The 15,282-nt window shown below is 31.0% G+C and overlaps 3 protein-coding genes and 1 pseudogene across 5 annotated transcripts; 1 reads left to right on the forward strand and 3 right to left on the reverse strand.

Moving 5' to 3' along the window:
- Window positions 1–712: 712 nt before the first annotated feature.
- On the forward strand, window positions 713–3,350 carry LOC110655103 (protein-S-isoprenylcysteine O-methyltransferase B). Its single transcript, XM_021811279.2, has 2 exons — window positions 713–795; window positions 2,316–3,350. Exon 2 carries the CDS (start codon window positions 2,429–2,431, stop codon window positions 3,038–3,040), a length of 612 nt encoding a protein of 203 aa, XP_021666971.2. The 5' UTR covers window positions 713–795; window positions 2,316–2,428; the 3' UTR covers window positions 3,041–3,350.
- Window positions 3,351–4,330: 980 nt separating this feature from the next.
- On the reverse strand, window positions 4,331–5,483 carry LOC110655106 (40S ribosomal protein S28-2). Its single transcript, XM_021811285.2, has 2 exons — window positions 5,355–5,483; window positions 4,331–4,752 (listed from the first exon to the last, which is right to left on the reverse strand). The coding sequence occupies exon 2, from the start codon at window positions 4,749–4,751 to the stop codon at window positions 4,554–4,556; it is 198 nt and encodes a 65-aa protein (XP_021666977.1). The 5' UTR covers window position 4,752; window positions 5,355–5,483; the 3' UTR covers window positions 4,331–4,553.
- Window positions 5,484–6,459: 976 nt separating this feature from the next.
- Window positions 6,460–11,138, reverse strand: LOC110655104 (uncharacterized). 3 transcript variants are annotated; one of them, XM_021811282.2, is made up of 3 exons: window positions 10,976–11,138; window positions 7,456–7,568; window positions 6,460–7,049 (listed from the first exon to the last, which is right to left on the reverse strand). In XM_021811282.2, exons 2-3 carry the CDS (start codon window positions 7,564–7,566, stop codon window positions 6,597–6,599), a joined length of 564 nt encoding a protein of 187 aa, XP_021666974.1. In that variant the 5' UTR covers window positions 7,567–7,568; window positions 10,976–11,138; the 3' UTR covers window positions 6,460–6,596. The 3 variants fall into 3 exon arrangements, with proteins under 3 accessions (XP_021666974.1, XP_057999714.1, XP_021666973.1); XM_058143731.1 differs by lacking the exon at window positions 10,976–11,138 and adding an exon at window positions 10,107–10,943; XM_021811281.2 differs by lacking the exon at window positions 10,976–11,138 and adding an exon at window positions 7,681–7,816.
- LOC131178287 (protein FATTY ACID EXPORT 2, chloroplastic-like) lies at window positions 8,000–9,830 on the reverse strand (annotated as a pseudogene).
- Window positions 11,139–15,282: the final 4,144 nt, after the last annotated feature.

Below are 15,282 nucleotides of genomic sequence, written 5' to 3' on the forward strand. Positions count from 1 at the left end.
TAAAAAATATTCTTCACAAAAAACATACTGATTTAAATGTTATATATTTATATTTTTATTCAATAAAGAAAACATATTTTACATAATATTTAAAAATTTTCCAATATGTTAATAAGCTATTAATCTTTTTAACACAATTTTTTTATCCATAAATCTTTTTTTTTAACAATGTATAATCATAATTATAATTACACTTTAGAGATGTTATATTACTACTTAAAAAATAAATGAGTATTAAAAAACAAATTCAAATACATATTTTCACAAATTTAAATTCAAATACATATATTTACAATACGTTAATAAGCCATTAATCTTTTTTTATCTATAATTTTTTTTATAATATACAAATACAATATTTCACAAAAATAAAATAAAAAAATTTAAAAAATTTAAACCACCGAAACACATTTTGCTAGAGGAAGTGAAAGGAGATTTTACAAGTCGGGATGCTAATATTATTAGCATCTTGATCTCACGAACTCACCTTGACATGGAATGTGGTGGCGAAGTAACATCCTGACTTTTGAACATTACTAATAGTGGCATTTTTATGTCAATGTTGGTCAAGGTGAGATTTTCGCCCCTGACCACTATTTATACTAACATTTTGCTCTCTTTCCTTTTTACATTACCCACATTTACACTATTTTGATAAATAAGTAAAACACAATACTTTTTTAATAATATATTTATTATAATGCCCTTTTATGGTCAATCCCCGTGAATAAAGAGGAACCCATCTTGGGGCAACTCTCCCTCCTTTCCTCTCTGTGTCGCCGTCTTCCTCTTGAGGTTTGATTTTCTCCTTCCTTTATGTAACTCCAATCTCATTATTCAAGCTTGGCTCAATTCCTAAATGGGTTTAATGAATGTTTTGAAGTTGTTACTGGTTTTCCATCTTAAGGTTAAGAGTCCTTATAAAGTTTTGTATATTTCCGGTAAAATTGAAGTTATTCATGGGTTAACATGAACATCTGATCTGGTAACTTAGGTTTGGCTTGAAGTTCATGGTTGTTGTTTGTCGATTAGGTGTCAATGATGTTTTCTTCTCTGGACAACTTTTATTTTGATAGTTTGAGAGTTTGACGTTGTGGTTGAGGATTAATTTTAAGGTGGCCTCTTCTTTTTCGGTTTGAAGTTCATGATGGTTGTTTGTCGACTAGGTGTATGATTTTGTGCAACTTTTATTTTGATCCTTGAGTTTGAAGTTCTGGTTGAGGATTAGTTTTAAGGTGGTCTTGGTGCCATTTGAGCGGATGCATTATTTGTGAGTGTTTGGTTGGACAAATTATGAGAATGCTGAATAATATAGCAATGGAGTTGAATCTGATTAAACATGTGAAATAAGTGAAAATAATCCATTTCCATTTGGTTTTTGGTAAAGAAAGAAATGTAAATAATTAAGGAGACATCCATTCATAATTTCATAAGCAGATATCTATAGGCTGATCTCATAACTTGCATTGATTTTTTTTTTTTTTCTCTTCTTTTCATCCCTGTTGCCCATAAAAGTATACCTGCAACAATTAGGTGATGAGCTTATCTTCAACTTTCCACAGCTCTCTTGATAAAAGTTCATTGTATAATCATTTGATTGTTAGCTTAACAATTGGTACCAAAGCAACTAAACTTGAACAATCGATATTTTAGACTTAAAGAAACTTTGCATCCATAGATCTTGTGGAGGAAAGAAGTATTTATGGGATTAATTAGATTTGCAAAAGAAGCAATGCCTTTTCGGGAATGTCAATTTTGCTTTTCCTATTTCGGTTTCTTTTTTTCTTCATTAGATTAGTTTTAATGCTTTATAACTAATTTTTGCTATTAGAAAAATGCAGTTTAGGTCTCCAAATTACAAGAATAGAGAAATTCTCCTTTACTTCGATCTTTTTAGGGATATAAGAATGATTCAATATATGGATTAAATGTTCATTATGAAATTTAAAAACATTAGTATGTGTAAAAACTCTGTTGTTTGCTTCTGAACTTTCAGTGATTTAAAGTCGTTTTGATGACTTTCATTTCATTTATTCTGATTCATTGCATAGATTATGCTAGAGACTATCTGATATCTCCATGTAGATGAGAAAATATGATTTATATTTTATGCATTCAGATTTCATAATTAACTATTTTGGAGATTATCTGAAATCTCCAAGCTCATCCACATCCTGATTCTGATAGTATATGCCCAGATTCTCTACTTTCTTTCTTCTCTCTTGTGCAGAAGATTTCATTTTTGAATCACCTTTTGTGTGATGCCCAAACTGAAGTTTCAGTATTAATTACACATATCTCTGCTTCCTTTTCAGGTCTGAAGTTGCTTACATGAAGTATTTTAACTGTATTCATTCACTAAGGTAGCATATGACAGATCTGTTCCAGTACATCAGAGACTGAAATTGACTCACTTATTTTGTCAGAAATGACAGAGATCTTCAGTTACACGTCCTGCAGACAGTTATCCCAGATGTTTTTGGCCATTATCTTCTTTCATAGTTCTGAATACATTCTAGCGGTTGCCAGTCATGGGAAATCAAATGTTACTCTTAAGTCACTTCTGATCAGCAAGAATTATCTTCTGGCAATGATATTTTCATTGCTTGAATACTTTGTTGAAATTTCTTCATTTCCTGCAATGAAGGAATATGGGTGGGTGAGTAACTTAGGCCTTGCCCTTGTCGTAAGTGGAGAACTCATTCGGAAAATGGCAATTATTACAGCTGGGCGTGCCTTCACACATCTTATCAAGATTTGTAAGGAGGAGCATCACAAGCTGATTACTCATGGAGTCTATGGATTTGTTCGTCATCCGGGATATGCTGGTTTCTTCGTCTGGTCAGTTGGCACTCAGATAATGCTTTGTAATCCCATATCAACGATTGCATTTGCTATTGTTGTCTGGCGCTTCTTTGCAAACCGGATACCATATGAAGAGTTTTTCTTGAGGCAGTTTTTTGGGTCGCAGTACGAGGAATATGCGTGGCGAACTCCTTCTGGGGTTCCATTTGTGAAATGGAGACCAGAAAGAGCTTGAGGCACACTTGCATCCATTTTTGGCCATAGCTAATTTAAAATGCATCTAATCAAGGAAGCCATAGGAAAACTGCAGTGTTGTTATCTTGAGATGATCTGGAACTCATTTAGAACCGAACTGATTATCTCTGTATGATATGGCTTTGTCCTTGCTGCGAGCAACTATCAAATGGTATCCCTTGGAATGGAAGGTCTGCTGTGGGTTGTTTTGGGTATTAAACCATTTGCCAAAAGGTATTTTTGCCGTGTTGAGTATTGTAGTTGTCAAACATTGGGTTAATTTCATATATGCTCACTCAACTTTAGACTAATCTCATTCCATGGAAATAACTTATCTGGCACAAAATAACCTAACTATGATCACTTCATATATATATATATATATATATAAAGTTCAATCGTGTTATATTCTAAGATGGGCTGCACATAGCCACATAGTTACTGGGGGAACATGAGAAATAGCCTTTGAGGCAAACATGGTCTCCAAAGGAGATGGGACAAAATCTTGTTCAAGAAATATCATTTTTAGATTTTGAAAAGACAAAGGATGGGAATCGTTGGGGAAATTTTGCAATATGAACTTCCTGCATTTTCCCCATAAAGGAGAAGATCTGAACGCGTTATTAGGGATATGGATGTGTTTTTTAATAGAAATAAACAGTTTTGGGCGTTGCAAAGGCAGCACACGCCCTCACGCAGTATTTATCTGCTGAGCAGCAAGTTTCCAACTTTATAATGACTTTCGTACTGTCTTTTCTGATCATTCTAGTATAGAACTACAATAAAATTTCAAAATTAATTTATAAATTTATCAGTATCAATTAACATGTTTGAAATATAGAGATTCATTTAAAATTCATTAGTAATTTCAAAATTAATAAAAAAATATTTATAATTTCAAACTTTAACAATGGGTATCTTTGAAAAGAAATCTATCAAGAAAAATATAATTCGTAAGATTTCCTATTTTTATTTGGCATTGCCTACTTTAACCGAAATGTTAATAAAAACACGGAAAACCTCATATGACAATTCTTTTCTACTTACAGGATACAATTTAACCTGCCAATCGATTAAGAACATTCAGCAAACATCAATCCCTCAAGCCAATATGATTGCACAAATTGCATTTTATGAACAAAAACAAAGCCATTAAATATTTTCCCATCCAAAGATATATGCAATCAAAACAAATTGACATTAATATACCTGAAATCTAATTGATGTTCCAATCTCAACCAGTCTGATGTTTAGTACACCTGAAAACTAAAAATTCCAACAAGCAAAATCATAACTCAAACCAAACTCTGGGGTCTTTTCATAATTGAAAAACTTCAAGTATTGGTTCCATGACAACACATATATCAAAATTCAAGTCTTGATATTGTAATGATGAGAAAATGTAACCCACACAACAATGTTCGTAAAATCATTGGAAATTACTCTAGCTACCATAACATAACATTCTTGCTACTATATTAAAACCATATGAAGAGTAGGCAAAGATAAACCCATCATCGAAGCCTCCTAGCTTCTCTTTCAGACTCAAGGAGGGTAAGCACATCCCCTTCTCTGACAGGTCCCTTCACATTCCTCATGATGAATCGATTCTGGTCATCAAGAAACTTGACTCTGACTTGAGTCACCTGCCCCCTCGATCCAGTCCTACCCATAACTTTCACCACCACGGCATGCTTAATCTGTGAATCCATCCTGCAGGAAACCGAAGGCAGCGCTAAGAAAAATATTGGACAAAAAAACACACATTGCATATAAAAAAAAATGTTTAACCACAACAAATTCCACATAAAAAAGAGATTATTGAATGAGCAGCTAAAGTAAAATACAGTGGATAACTGATCATCCCATTTTATAGGAATCTTATCATCAAGTTATAGCAACCATAAAAGCTATTCCAAAATAATCGTGCTAAAAGGGTTCAAACTTCAAGCGACACACACAAAATCTAATCCCTCAACCCAATCCAAACGACTCAGCAAAGAAACCAAGCTAGCATCTCAATAGTTGCAAAAGAAAATCTTACGATCTTTACTTTTCCTATCTGTTCCACAAACAAACATCAAACTATCTAGAAGGTTAAAGAAAGCTAAAATCCACTAACTATACACAATTTTAAGCTAAAAGCATCAAGTATAGATGCTTGAAATATCATCAGATCCATCATAACCAAACCAAAGAGCAAATTCTAACCCTACCCAGATACTTCTACCCATAGAACAAGCAAGGGATGCCAAAGACCACATTGCATAAGCAGCATATAAAAGAAAGAATAGAGGAGGGAAACGATACCGAACCTCAGAAGATTGGAGAAGGAGAGAGATGAAGAACAGCCACTACGATTTCTTGTCGCAACTCTTGCAAGGCGAGACTTGATAGAGTGCAAAGCTTTAGGGTTTTAAAAGATATATATAACAAATATGGTGGGTTTGATTTACAGTCTTGCCCTAGTTAGTTGGTTATATGGATTAGGGTAGTATCGTAATTTAACTCGCTTCTAACTATTAGTGCCCTAATCCGCTTGATCATGACCCGGTGCGGTTTATAACTAAAATCAAACCAATTCAACTTAAAATTGAAATCAACTAAATTTAGAGTGATTAAAAATTGGTCCTAAACTCGACTGAAAATAGACTGAAATCATTCGTTTATTTTTGGGCCAAAATCTTTTACTTAAAAAAAATAATTATTAAATTTAATAAAAATTAAAATAAAATTAATCTCAAAAATATCAAAATTTACATACTAATCTTTTATTTTTAAGGCGAAAAAACATAGTTTTTGATATTTGTTTTTGTCTCTTCCTCTAAATTTAATTTAATTTAATGTTAATTATACATTAGATAGCTAAAATACGCTTAAAAATATTTTTTAAATTTTGTTTTCAAGTGTTCACTCCATTCAAATTTTTTATTTAACTATATTTAAATATTGTTGTTGCAAATTATTTAAAAATAACTTAGGCTTTATTTATTTTATGAATTTTTTATTTTTTAATATTTAAATACTAAAAAAATAGTAAATAAAAATATTTTTAAGGAAAAAATAAACTATTTAAAAAAAAAAGACTTTCTCTCTTTAAAAAAAGAAAGTTATTTTTCATTTTATAAATTTTACTAATCTTATTAAAATATAAAAACACTTATACATATATAATATAAATATATATAAATAGTATGATATAAATATATATTAATAATTTAATATTACAATCAAATAATAAAAAATATTTTCATAAAAAATAATTTTTATATAAAAGATATTTTCTACAAAATAACAAAACCTTAATTATTGTGTTTTTATCACTAATTGAAAATTTTATAATTAGATAAATAAAAATAACACATTTAAAAAAAATCTGTGTGCAATTAATATCATTTTAGTAACATAGAACAAAAAATGTTAAAGTTTGATACCATTCAATATCAAAATATTTAAAATAGATTCTCAAAATTATGGCAATTGTACAAACATAAAATAAATTTACAAAAACTATTTTATGATGGTCAAATAAGACCAAGTATGAGAACTGATGAAACTCAATCAAGATAAACTTTAACGTCAATTCCATTATCAATAAGAGACTGAACCACAGCTCTGATCTTCCCTTCAAATTTGTCCCTCTCCCTTGGAGTGTAAGAAGCAGTATACACATCAGCTTCTCTTGCCCTCTCAGCTAAAATGCGGCCAATGGCCAAACATGCTGGTATGTCTGAACGGGACCTGAGCGCAGCTTTAATGTCTTTAGAGTTAGTACCGGCAACTGCAACCTGCTTACTTGTTACCCTGTGGGTGAGTGATGCTGAAACAAAGCGCTTTGAGATAAACACATCAAGCGTAAATGGCTCCATGTATGCTTTGGTCCGTTGCTTAAATGACATATGCTTGTTGGGATTTTTTGACTTCTTTTCTTTCTGGTAAGTATACGGCCTACTGTTGTCGTCATCAAGGAAATCTTCCACCCCAAAGAAGCTTCTAGGTGCACAATAAACCTGCAGTGAAGCAATACAACAACAATTAAGCCTTAATTCGAAACTAGTTGGAATCGGCTATACAAATCTTTTTTCGCCATTTAGCAGTGAAACAATAACTGACAGATTTTTTTTTTTTCTTTTATCGGTCACCATTTGGCCTTGAAAAAATACTAATCCTCCATCTCATAACATAATCCAATGAAACTTAAACTCAAGACCTTCAAATGAAAATTTGAAGCATAAATCACTGAGGTGTCTGTTGGGTGTGGAATAAATATTTCTATCTATGAGAAAATGATGTTTCAAAACTATGGTTCTTTTTCCTTTTTCAGTCATTTACTGAATTACGGCCTTCCCATTGAGCAAAATTGCTTTAATAGAGTTTGGAACATTTTCAAGCCAAAGCAGTTAGGTAACTACATACCTGTCCACTGTGGAAGCCTCTGATGGGCACATAAAAGCAAGGTCTAAGCTTGTCTCCTCCATTTGCAAAAGGTCCTTTGTTCAAAACCTTGTCAAGTACTTGCTTCAACATATCTGCACACAAGTCCCTTATTATGTCAAACTGAATTTATATAACTTCATTTTTAATCACCTACCAGAAGAAATATATAGGGAAAATTATCAAAAAAGTATTATGTAATTTTACCCATTTTCACTTCATTTACTTTGTAATAAAGAGATACCCTGTGGTAATGCTCTATTAGCAACTGACGGCTTTTAAGGAAGACGGCATCTACCTGGCTGATGTGGTTTGAAATAATATTTTATAATAAATATAAAATTATTTTTTTAATAATTTAACATTAAAAAATAATAAAAAAATCAGTCCCCAATTTCTCTCTCTCTCTCTCTCTCTCTCTCTCTCTCTCACAGAGATTCTACTCATACCCATGGCACTAATGAAGATAATATTCTTCGTAGCCATAACAATGGCTACATCCATCTCTCTCAACACAAGCATCAAGGAAGTCCAAGAGAAACCACCGTCATTAACCATATGAGATGGCCAACCCAAGCCTAGTTATTAACCATATACCTCACTGTTACATTAAGCATGTTTCATTGCACATTGCACAGAACTACATGAATGTAGCCACCAGTCATTACCAACAACACAAACGTACAACACCTACAGGAAATATCTTTTTTGACCTCAAGAAACAAGAGCCCATCACTCCCATGAATATTGAAGATAGACCAAGCCCTATAGACGAGGCATAAGCAGGGTTTGTAGGAAGCTGTGTGTGAACATAATACAGTATTGAAGCAGACAGTGATTTCTGGCTACCACTCTTCAAATAGCTGATAACACCACCCATTCCAACAAGGGCAGCATAAACAAGAGTCAGCTTCTGAGACATAGACAATGCCATCTTCTTCTTCTCACCACTGCTACCATCTGATGATCCTCCTTCACCTTCATTGCTCTGATCACCACCACCACCTCATTGTCAGCTATTATCACAAGCATGACCTCATTATGATCACCAACTTCGAGCAAGCATCAAGGAAAAGCTTCACTGCCTCTTTGCAGCAGACCATTCCCCTGTAAGAGTCCGCTAATTGGCCCCATAACGAGAAGGCATACAGGTAATCATTAGTTTTCAGTCTTGATAGCTTTCCTCTTCCAAATTGAATCAATGATGAGGTTTGCACCGAGACATGACACTGAAACTCCAGCTTGACAACAAGAGAATAGACCGGTTTACAGCAATTATGATTTGTCCATTTGAAGAGTTTTAAGGAAATGATAATTGGTCCTCCTTTAAAGCACAACTATAATACACTTTGCGCTAAGAAGCTGGAACAACCAGAGCAGAACTACCAAGGGCAGCTCTTCAAGTTCCACCTGGATGGATCCAATTGTCAATACCAACATTAATTCTCTGACTGCACAAGTTCACTGACCTCACTTCATATTCTGATACAGTAGTTTGCTTTGAAACTTCAGAGGCAGCATTTGAACACGTTATCCTTTTATCTTGATCTGTTGTGCTCCTTGTAAATAATGTATCCAGATTGCCTAGTGGCTTTAGGATCAACCTTTTCTCTGCACTGAATAGAACTTCTACTGATTTTCTAGAATAATGAATTGAAAAAAAAAAAAAAAGCGTACAGCAACCAAGAGATGCTAAGGAACCAAAGACTCAAAGAACTCCAACTAAAGAAACCAGCCAAATGCCTTATGCTGCCGGAAAAAAATGTGTGTGCGTAACAAAGAGAGAGAGAGAGAGAGAGAGAGAGAGAGAGAGAAAGAGAGAGAGTGCTGTTGGTAATTTTATATTTATTATTAATTATATTTTAATGCCATGTCAGCCAGATTAAACGGAGTTTTGCCAAGAGTCGTCGATTGCTAATGGAGAGGTACCACATGATATAACTCAGAATCTGAAGTGAAAATTAGTGAATATATACGCACAAAGCCACAAACGAAATAAAACAATTTCAAAAGTTACAAAAAAAAATAATAAAACCCATAGATAAAGTATCATAAAAATGACACTGCATGCACTTATGGCTGTTACTATATGTGCAATGGAATGCAGTATATAAGAAATATAGCGCCCATGAGCATTTTATCCAACAAATAAAATAACCAATTTAAAAGAAACAAATCCGCTGATTGTTAACTCTAGATACTTCAAACCCATTTTCTACATGGCATATACTAAAACTCCAATGCATCTAAAGCATCTTAAAACCAAAACTCAAATGCTATTACAGTGCTGGGATTACATGCTGTCACACTTGCTCAAGTCAAAGCACCAAAAGGGAAGACCGAACTTACTGATACATCTACCCAAAGAAAGTGTACATTCAGCAAAAGTTCCCAAGGGAAGAAGGAGAGTTTATATTCACACATGACAATATACACAGATGTATCAAGTTACTTTTGCTGGAAATTAAATAAAAAGAAGTATATTAGTCGGGTACCTAAAAATTCAATGTTTTAAGAACAATTAAACAAATCATCCTAAATTCGACAAAGATTACATATATTGATGCATATAACACATAAGTAAATTACACACACCTGCAAATTACAATATAAAAAACTGAAATTTTACTAACTTTGCAAGCTCCTATTTTAATCGTGGCATTGCCAATTGAACAAGATCAAATAAAAGCTACTGTAAGAGTGAATAATTAGGATACCTGCAAAAAGAAAAAGTTTTTAAAAATCTCAAAATATAAAGAAATATTAGATCCTAAAGGATTGATATAATTATCTTGCATTAACAAGCCTCCATGAACAGATAGCTGAGGACATTGAATGTGTTTAGTTGGTTTCACAGTGGATGGCATATCGGTCATTATTCATTGAACCAATATTATCCAACTCACATTTTTAATTTTATAGCAACTTCTTTTATCTGCTAATTTGCTATAAAATTCTCAACTGTGTTTCTATTGGATAATTCAACATTATAAAAATTTAAAAATTTTTATAAGAAAATCTCAAACTTAATAGAGTTAATGAACAAAGAAAAAGTTCCCTTAATTTGCATGCCCAGGAGTTAATTAGTTGATGATGAATACTAATTCAAACCCATAATGCGCCAGCATGTCTAAGCATGAGTTAATTCCGATAGAAAAACATGAGAAAAGAGAATTGAATTCAGTGTGTTCAAATAGAGTGAATTCCGTAAGAAATACATGAGCAGAAAGAGACCATTGAGAATGACAGATGAGGACACTAACTTCAAAACTAACCACAAAACAACATGCATAAAATTTTCTCAAGAAACAACCATTAAAACCTACAAAATTAAGAAGAGAAGCCAAAACATGCAGAGCCAAACTTGAGCTGAAAAGCTCAAAATATAACTTCTCCAATACCAAATGCTGAATTTCGCTCATAATAAACCCGAACTTCCTACATCATGAGACTCAAAAAAATAAACACGCTATCTGCTCACGGGTTTTTCCGATAATCAAACCTGCAATTCCACGATTCTGATAGAGAGGACGGAGCAGCCGAGCAGTAGCTGCGCATGCAGCCAGATTAAAGGGCAGCTGCAACAACAATAGAGTTACTGGCTTGGAGGAGGTGCGACGACAAAGACTCAGTCAATGGCACAAGGCCGAGAGAGAGAGAGAGAGAGAGAGAGAGAGAGAGAGAGAGTTAATATGAGTATGGCCGATGAGAAAAAGATGAGAAAAAGAAACAGGTTTTAAGGTTGCGGGCATGCGCTGCAAGAGAATAAGAATGTGATTTAGGTTCTAGGTTTACACTTCAAGCCAAAACGATGTAGTTTAATGAAAATATATTTTATATATTCTGAAAAATTGAAAAAATGCTCACATGTATATCATTAATAAAAATATTTATAATTTTAGGATTAAGGTTAAGTTTTATAATATATATAATTCATAATAATTGAATTTAAGTCTTGAATAATAAAATTAATACAATAATTAATTTTTAATTTCAAATTAGTTAGAATTAATTATAGTGATCACTTTTGTCTATTAAGTTTTATTAAACACTAAGGACTTATTTGGTATTGTCATTGAAACTGCTATTGAAAAAATTAATTTTTTAAATATATTAATTAAAGAGTGTTAAAAGATAATTAAAAATTAAATTTAATCAATTTTGATAATAAAAATATTAAAATAATAAAATAATTTTTTTAAATTATTTCTCTCAATAATATTTAAAATAATATTTTTATTTAATAAAATAATTTCAAACTCTGAAATTCAATACAAAACAGGACTAAGTCAAAAATAACATCCAAAACTTACAAGTTATAATAATTTCTCTTCACATCATCGTTGTTGTAAATTGTGTCTAGATAAGCACATCGTAATATTTATATTATAATTCTCCTTTTTTTTAGTTTGGGACAAAATTTTTAAACATTAAAATTAATAAAGTATTTAATTTTATTATTTAATTTGTCATAATTATTACAAACATAACATGTTATGAAATTTTTTTTTTTCATAATACAATCACTCTACACTCTTGCAGGTAGGGGTGTGCAGTTTTCAGTTTAAATCGAAAAATCGAACTGAATCGATTAATTCAGTTTAATCGATTTGATTTTAAAATTTAATCGGTTCGGTTCGGTTTATAATTTTAATAATTTCAGATTAATCGGTTTGGTTAGATTATTTTCATAAAAAATCAAAAAAATCGAACCGAACCGAAATTATTAATATATATAGAAAATAAAAAAAATCGAACCAAATTGAATCGAACCGAATCAAATTGAAATCAAAGAAAACCAAACCGAACCTTAAGATTTTTGAGTTTTGATTTCTAATTTTTTTTTGTTTTTATGTTTTTATTATTTAGATTTAATGTTAAAAATATGAAATTTTATAAATTTCAGTTTGATCGGTTTAAAATCGAACCGAACCGATATTTATCGATTCAATTCGATTTGATTTTCTCTTATCAATTGGTTCGGTTCGGTTTTTAAAATTTTTTATTTTCGATTTTCGATTTTATCGGTTCAGTTCGGTTCGAAACCGAACCGACCATTTGCACACCCCTACTTGCAGGGGCAGAGGGTAGAGGACAAAAGAGAGCCTTAGCCCCCTCAGCCTTTTTAAATTTTCTCGAAATATATATATATATAGAAAGAAAATATTAATTTATTTTAAGTAAAAATTATTTTATTTTAATTATTATTCTTCTCAAAAAATAATTATATTATTTGATTAAAATATTTAAAAATTTTCTAAAACATTAGTATTTTTAAAAAAAATATAGCTTAATTACATCATATTATAAAATTTTTGAATATACAATATTAACTCTTCAAAATATATAGTGAATAAAAAATATGTATAGAGAATAAATGTAATTAAATAATATATTGAATTAATAATATTTGCCTCTTCAAAAATAATTTTTTGACTCTGTTTTTGCACTCTCGAAAATATAATTATAGAAATTAAAATTGCTTTTATCTTTATTTGGAATTTTTTTTAAGCATCATTTGAAATCTATCACTATAGCAATTGAAAGTGGAACTACCACTCAGATAAAATAAATTCATGTGAGAGTGGGAAGAACTTCAACCTTTATTTTTAGCTTATGTTCTCATTTCTCAATATCTGCAGGAAGCAATCTCTGCATTCTATTGGTTTAATGGAATCTCTTTTATACTGAATATATCATATTTCCTTTTATTTAACTGGAAATTAATTATATATAGCTAAAAGAACTCTGAACTTTGTTCACCTTTTGAATCATATGAAAATCCTCTGCTTTTCTGTTTAATTTGGTTAATGATACCCAGATTTGGGAAATAAAGAACAGCAAGCTTTATTGAAGAAATTGATGAAGTTGAACAAAATCTACAAATAAATGATAATGGAGGAGTATTTATAGACTTTTATAGTACTAAACTAAATAGGAAAAAAAACAGAAATAATTAAGAAGTAACTAGAATTAATTGAACAGAGAAATCCTATTCCAAGTAGGAAAATAAATTTTCAATCTGTTTCTCGACAATAATGTATGGCTTGGGCGTGCGATCTGGACACAAAATGCGGCAACGTTGTGCTTCCTTTTGGCTATAAATTCTTTACAAATGCCTGTCGTGGCCATTGAGAATAACACGGGATTGGACTCAAGGGTCTCCTAGCTGTTCAGAACATGGTCGTGTTCTTCTCTGGATGATTTTAATTTTGGCTATCTTTTCATAGAACGTAACATGATAAGGCCGTGTGAAGTACCTCCAAGACATGGTTGAGTTGGGTAGTTCTCTGCTTCACAATCAGATGTCCTACCCACATAATTATTAGTGAGGTGTTTGTGCACTCACAAGGGTGGAGGCACCTTACGGTGAGTGGGTCAATTCTTATTTCAAAAACAATTTTGATTTATGCATGTATTAAGGGTTTGTTTGGTTTAACTGTTGAATACAACTTATAATTTGTAATGATATCATTCTTGATAGTGATAAATCGATAAATTGATGATAGCTGTTTTATGTTAAGTGTTTGGTAAAATTTTATTTAGCTATTGCTGTTGATATGTGAAATGACTAATAAGGGTATATATCATATAATTTATTTAATTTTTAAATAAATATAAAATTATAAATTTATTATATTATATTATTTATTTTATTATTAAATTAAATATATAATTATTAAATTAATATATTATATCATTTAAATAAATATATAATTATTAATCTATTATATTATATCATTTATTTTATTATTGAAATAAGAAAATAATTATTTTTTAAGATAATTAAATAATTTTAAAAATATAGATAAAATAATAAAGTAATTATTATTGTTAATAGAAAATTTTATAATTAATTTTAAGTTTTTAGATATAAATAAATATTTTATATTTTATGTTATTAATAAAAAATATTTTAACAAAGTTAAAATACGTTAATTAAAATATTAAAATTATAAATAAAAAATAAAAAATTAATAATATTAATTTTTAAGTTAAATGAAAAAGGATAACATGGTCAAAATAAAAAATAAAACCAAATCAGCTATCAGCTGATGAGAAACAGCTCTAAAAATATAGCTGATACAAACTGCAGCTGATGGGTATCATATATCAGTTGCCCATCAGCTATCAGCTCTATTTTTTTAAGCTTGCCAAATACTATAATTTACCTGTTTGTGTGTCCATCAGCTATCAGTTGCACTCAACAGGTAAACCAAACACTCCCTAAATGGAGTGACTAAGCACCCAAAGGTCTTGGTGGTAGATAGATCTCAAGTTCAAGTCTTTTCTCCTTCTTTGCACAATTAAAATAAGAGACTACTACAAATAAATGAAGTACCAATTTCCCAACAGCTTTACAAGTCTCCATTGTTTGAAGTGGGAGAAGTACATAGGCAGTTGTCATATAGTTTAGGGAAAATGGCAAAAAAAAATCCCAACCTTTCATGTTTTTTTACGATTCTACCTCATATTATCTTTTTTTTTTAAAATCAATTTCACTATGACCGTTGGAGACCAATTTAATTGCACCTTTTAAAGTCAACAATTTATGCGACATTAGACTCCCCAATCACCTTTTATAAGATCTAATCACCCTTAATCCCAAAATTAAGTTATAACCCTAATAATCCCTAAATCTAATTAACCTTATTTAATCAAAAGAGAAATAATTAACTGCCTTTCACCACATTTAACTAACTATTGATTTTCAATTCTAGTACCTCCCAATTCATCTTTTGAATTTGCAAGAAATTCAATCCCTGGACTCTAAGATGATAGAGAGCTTCATTAACCATTGATTTTTGA

This window comes from Hevea brasiliensis, chromosome 3 (genome assembly GCF_030052815.1).
Source record: "Hevea brasiliensis isolate MT/VB/25A 57/8 chromosome 3, ASM3005281v1, whole genome shotgun sequence".
NCBI lineage: Eukaryota > Viridiplantae > Streptophyta > Magnoliopsida > Malpighiales > Euphorbiaceae > Hevea > Hevea brasiliensis.

Excerpts from the sequence above, each read along its gene's own strand:
- LOC110655103 (XM_021811279.2), top strand. The coding sequence starts at position 2,429 with ATGACAGAGATCTTCAGTTACACGTCCTGCAGACAGTTATCCCAGATG.
- LOC110655106 (XM_021811285.2), bottom strand. The coding sequence starts at position 4,751 with ATGGATTCACAGATTAAGCATGCCGTGGTGGTGAAAGTTATGGGTAGG.
- LOC110655104 (XM_021811281.2), bottom strand. Across the intron at positions 7,050-7,455 it reads GAGGCTTCCACAGTGGACAG|GTTTATTGTGCACCTAGAAG; the intron begins GTATGTAGTTAC and ends GCTTCACTGCAG.